The sequence below is a fragment of the Macadamia integrifolia genome, chromosome 8 (genome assembly GCF_013358625.1).
Source record: "Macadamia integrifolia cultivar HAES 741 chromosome 8, SCU_Mint_v3, whole genome shotgun sequence".
Classification (NCBI taxonomy): Eukaryota; Viridiplantae; Streptophyta; class Magnoliopsida; order Proteales; family Proteaceae; genus Macadamia; species Macadamia integrifolia.
Genome location: NC_056564.1, coordinates 23,064,796 through 23,070,673, shown reverse-complemented (window position 1 = coordinate 23,070,673; position 5,878 = coordinate 23,064,796). Strand labels below are relative to the sequence as shown.

General features: G+C 43.2%; 1 protein-coding gene across 1 annotated transcript in view; it reads right to left on the bottom strand.

Moving 5' to 3' along the window:
• Positions 1 to 3,702: 3,702 nt before the first annotated feature.
• LOC122086812 (2-haloacrylate reductase-like) overlaps positions 3,703 to 5,878 on the bottom strand; it is a 12,540-nt gene continuing 10,364 nt past the window's right edge. The window contains exon 6 of the mRNA XM_042655765.1: positions 3,703 to 4,341. Coding sequence (XP_042511699.1) covers positions 4,021 to 4,341 — 321 coding nt within the window. The 3' untranslated portion in view covers positions 3,703 to 4,020. The remainder of the gene's footprint in view (positions 4,342 to 5,878) is intronic.

The window sequence follows — 5,878 nt, the reverse complement described above, 5'->3', positions numbered from 1 at the left end:
GTATATAATTATTGTATCACAATTCGGGTATCAAGTATATGGGATTTATCCATAGGTAAAACTTAGTCTTCCGCTGATCTGATGAACTTATGTTAGTGTGTGTATGCTGTGGTGGAATACAGTATCTGATGATCCTGACAGGTTTGGGTTAACCGGTGTTAACTCGGTCACCGCTCCGGTTCAGTGTGAACGGGGTGTGACAGTTACCATCTGGGGCCACCTCCTTCTCCCGGTCTACAAATCTGCCCAGGTATCCCCTTCTGATCATTCCTTCTATCTCCCCCTTGAGATGCCAACAGTCCTCGGTATCATGGCTATGGTCTCTGTGGAAGTGGCAATATCTATCCACATTGCGTCTTTCAGGGTGTCGCCCCATCTTTCTTGACCACTTCATGGCTCTGGCATCTGGGGAATCTTTTATTTGCATTAACACCTCTGTTCGCCTTCGGTTCAGGGGTGCGTACTTCTCAAACTTCCTTGGTGGACTGGGGGCCCGGCTGTGCTTGGACTTCCGTCTTTTTCCTTCTTCGACGGGTTTATCATCAACCCTTGAGGGCCTCTTCCTCACCGCCTTCCTTTCGGCTTCTTCATCGGCCTGGAGGGTTTCTTTCATCTGGATGTACTTATCGCATCGTGCCCTCAGCTCGGTCAGGTCCCTAGGTGTATGCTTCGCTAGGGACCTCTTTAACTCCTTGTCCTTGACGCCTCCTAACAGGGCCGTGAACTCCTCCTTCGGGTCTAGGCCCCTGATTGTGATCTTTTCTTGTTGGAATCGCTTCATGTAGTTCCGCAGCGATTCCCCTTCTTGCTGTTTGACGTTGGTTAGGTTCAACGTAGTCTTCTGGAGGGGCTGCCTACTAGAGAATCCCTTCACGAAGAAGTAACTCAGGTCGCTGAAGCTGTGGATCGACTTCGTCGACAGTCGGTTGTACCACAGCCTCGCCGCTCCCCTGAACGTCAATGGAAGGGCACGACACATGATATTTTCCGAGACCCGATGGAATTGCATGGCGACCTTAAAGCCTTCCAGGTGATCGACGGGGTCCCCTGACCCGTCATAAGTGTCATACTTGGGCAGACGAAAACCGACCGGGAGCGGGTCCCTCATGACCTCGTCAGCTAAGGCCGTGTCATTGGTGAGGTCGGGGTCGCGGTTTCCCGTCTGGTTTTCTGCCACCTTTCTGATCTCGTCCTTCAGGTCTAGGATCATCGTCTTTAATCCCGAGTCCTCGGACCTCTGTCTGTCTCCTTGGTGCGGATCCCCATGTGGGTCTCTGGTGGCGCGTCGCGTCCTACTTCGGGGCGCGGGACTCTCCCTTGCTCGGCTTCGAGGGTCACGACCAGCCCTTGTCGATCCCGTACTACTTCAGTCTTCATCCCGAGCTCTCTCAAACTGGATGTGGGGACCTGGGGGTGCTCCGTCGGTCCTGTGGGAGACAGCTTTGGAGACCTCCCTCATAGTCTCAGCCATCCGGTTATATTTGTCCTGGAGGTCTTCGAACTGCTGCCTCGTCACGTACTCCTGGGCTGCAGGAGGCTGATGGTCACTGCCTTCACGTACTGAATATCCAGCCGAACGCTGGTATCTGACGGACACTTCCCGGTCATCATGGCCCCTTTCTCGTCCTATCTCCGCCGAGGGAGGAAGCTCCCTTGAAGGTTCTTCCCCCATGTCTATGTTGGACGTCGCTCTTGTCCTCTTTCGGTTGTAGGTTCTCCCCACCATTATCGTCGTTCCCACGGACGGCGCCAATCTGTTGCTGCCAAAAATCCCCGCTAGTCGAACCTACACAAACACAGATGACGGAGGCCCGGAGCTTTGTCCGGGGTTAGTCCTCCGACGCTCAAGTCAGGGTCGGCCGCACAGTTCAATAAGGGAGTAATGGTGAGGGTATCAGAGCTTACCTCTCCCTTTCTTCCGTGCCTTCTTATATAGCTTTTAGGGTTTAGGGTTTTTTCCCCCGGAGGAGTCCTCCTCGAGTCTACCTTCTTCCCTGTTAGAGTCCCACTCGAATACGTCCATCCTTCTGGGGGGAATATTCCCTTCATGCAGACGACGTGATCCCGCGTGATTTTGCGAGCGTGCCTCAGTGATTGTGCGTGCTTGAGCGTGAGTGGTTTCTTTGAACCTTCGTCTGGCGGAGGACACGTGTCTCAGAGGCGACACGTGTCATTGCCCCCCCACCGAGAGGTCAATTTGGCTATATCAAGATCTTATTTTATTAGGTGTTCGAGCCAACTTTTTACATCTTCATAGATTAAAAAATCGTATTTACTATTGTTATAATTTCCCAAAGGTTTTTTCAACATTGAAAGGAATAAAATAGAATTTATTATCAACATTGATTTAATAGTAGACCCAAAAGAATATAATCGTAACCAGTTTCTTATTACGTTAAATAGATAGGTAATTCAGCTCAGGTCAACAGTTCCAGTTACTTTAGTCATAAAATCAAAATTAAACCAAATCAATAAAAGATTCCAAATTTTGAAATCAAAACTACTGACCTGATTTTCTTTGGTTCGGTTCGATTTGATTTAAATATTAGAATTTAATTTATGTTTGCAAGTCAAACCTTATGAATCAGTGTATAAGTGGTGTACTTCTATTTGAGTTTCATATCCGACCCGATTTAGAAGTGGGTTTCTTGCCGGATCTATACTTTTCCGATTCTCTCCCGGTTAAAACATGTTTTGTTGTATGCTTTTCAAAAGGCCAACAATTTTTTTTTTGGGGGGGGGGGGGGTTTGGGTGAGGTCTTGAACCCAAGACATGCTAAATGGAAGGCTGCTTCAATAAGTAATTTCGAACCAACTGCACTCTACAATTGTTAGCCTTGAAGGAGAGTTAGACACCCAAGTAGTTGAAGAGGAGCTGGATCCGATTTAGATAAGAAGTAAAACCAAATTTAGGAAAAATATTGGGTATGCCGTTGATTTCAAGTATGCTAGCCCCCATTGTGTCTATTTCTCTCTTTTTTTTTTTTAAATGACCCTCATATCCTTCCTGAATGATACTCCATCATATAATCCTATTGGTGTTATCCGATAGCATACTTGATATCGACGATATACCTAAAATTCAATAACTAAATATAAAATGATTTGAAGATGTGAAATAGTCACACGTGGTAATAGTTACAAAAGTTATAGAAATTCTATAACTGTTGGAGATTTCTCTTCCCTTCCATTTAATTAAATTCCTCATGCAACCACAATAAGCCTTTTGGAAAAGTAATATACCATTTGGCATTGTCGATGACCACCTGCATAATGAATGGCAAAGAAGTAAAAAAGTTGACTGGCGCCGGTAAAAGGCTTTGCAACAAAAACGAAAGAACAGGAAAACTTCGCTTATTGTTATGATTTCTGATCTGGGTAATAAAAGCACATGTTGTCTCACTTTGTTATGTTCTGTTCTTTTACATGAAATTTCAACAAAAGAAAGAAAAAAAAAAAAGTTCTTTTACATGAAATTCTTCAAAAACTACTTATGCTACAAAATCTATGTTCAATTGTAACAATAACATTCAAAACCTTATCCCAACATAATGGGATCATCTACATGGAAATTTCAAATAAGGACGAGTGCGAGGATCTATGCCAAAAGATTGATGGGTTATGGCTAATTATAATGAGTTCTGACTGTCAACCAACCGCACCACTACAAATCAGTCACAGGCCTATAACGACAGACTATGCTTAACTGTAAATGAACAAGAATTTTATTCCAATTCGGAGTTTCACAAACTGAATAACCAGTAGAGACAAAAACAATCTGATCAGTAACCAACTAAACAGCCTTCATCATACCCCACAAGTATATATGAAGTTCCAAAGAAAGTGAAAAGAGATTTGGCCAGTGCCTGTTTTATACTACAAAAGTTAATGGGGTATTTGAAATGAGAGTTGGCTTCAAACCTGACACAACTCCAATTTCATATATCAAACCACTCTGCTTCTCTTATTCCTTGTTTTCATTTCATATCAACAAACTCAAAAATATTGGTATTGTATGATTTAAAGCTCTGCACCATCTGGTATCAACACTACAGAACCAGTTGTCTTCCGGTTCTCAAGGTCTGCGTGGGCCTGTGCTGCCTGTGACAAAGGGTATTTGTGGTTCACACGGACATGCAGGACACCTGATGCCACATTAGTAAATACATCTTCAGCCGTTTCCAGCAATTCTTCCCGGGTTTCAGCATAATGGAATAGTGAACCCCACGTCCAGAACAAGGATTTTGCTACAAGATCTGACAATGGAACTGGGTCTGGTGTACCTGATGCCACCCCAAAGCTCACTATGTATCCCCGACTCTTTAAACATGCCATTGATCCCTGTATGACAGCGGTTACCAAGTAAGACCACCACCTTATAAGACAGGGTATCTGATAAAGTTTGTTCATAGATTGTAATCACAATCTTTAACAAAAGACAATATAGTCACAGTTACATCTAACAAAAGTTAATTTTCTTATCATTTTCAATCTAAAAATCCACAGAATATGGTGGCTATCAACACCTCCTTGCCTAAGTCTCTCCTTTGTATATCACTATAGCTTGCCGGGGGTCAAGCCACAATGTTTTGGAGTGAGTATCATAGCTATGTTTTTTTGGCCTCTTTCCCACTATTGTGTGCTTTCTTCCCAACCTGGCTTTCCTCATACAGTTTCAGACATCATTTTGCATGGACACTGAGTGAGACCTAACCTCCTTACAGGATGTTTGAGACCCTTCAATACTTGCTCATATACAGAGCATTGCTCCATTCCCAACTTTGTCCTATGATACTCTTCTTTGGGAATGATCTACAGTGGCATTCCAACCGCATTATTGTACACTTCTTTCTCACTTATCCATTGATATGAGTCCTCAATGGAATTGGACATTCTTATGGAATTTTCCATGCTCACCAAAGTGCATCTATTTTTATGGCATACTCTTCATGGTAAATTTCCACAAGATGTCTCCATCACATTTATTGTCAGCTTCCTCCAACAGTCCAACATCCCCATTATGTAATCTCCTTCAAGTTCTGAAACTATTAAACACTGATTTTTATTTTTCTCCAAAACATTACCCTTGAGCACTCATCTACATCATCTTTATCCATCTGTACATTTCCCTCAACATGATATTCTTTTTCCTTCTTGGATTCTTCATGTTATATGTACAAATTATTATCCTAAAAATTGAGAACTCATCTCTCTCTTTGGCTCTAGAGCATCTGGAAAGCCAGGAACTCCTTAATGTTTCAATCTAAACCTTTTTTTCACATCCTTCATTCCATTGCCTTTCACTGATGAATTTCTTTTTGTTTGTCCCACACATCACCCCTCTTTCTCTTCTATACTGGTTTCTCTATAAGGGCAACCTCCCCGCCTGGCTTTCTTAAAATTGATACAGGACTCTGCAAAACCAAATCTAGGCCACGCAGGTATAGGTGCTCTCTCATACATGACTCTCTGCCCAATATTATATATGCTTTCTTTAAATATATTGGAACTACCATTAATCTGGCCACTGAACTCTGGGTGCTTCGCATTGCTTTATCCTATGCCATTATCGACAATTTACAAAAAATCTAATCATTGAATCTGACTCCCTTGTTTCTATTCAATCTTTGCAGGATCCCACCACCATCTTCCATAGAGATACAGGACAATTCTGATGGACTGTAAGATTTTTCTGGCACAGCTGAGGTGGGTTCAACTTCAGCACCGGTTACATGACGAAACAATGTCATGTATTGGCTTGCCTCTCATGCTTCATCTTCTCACCAATCTTTTTTTCAGTTTGACCCTCCCCCAAGATGTTTCACTGGCCTTATGCAAGCTGATGTACAGGTTTCCAGCTTCCTTTCTTTTGACCAAC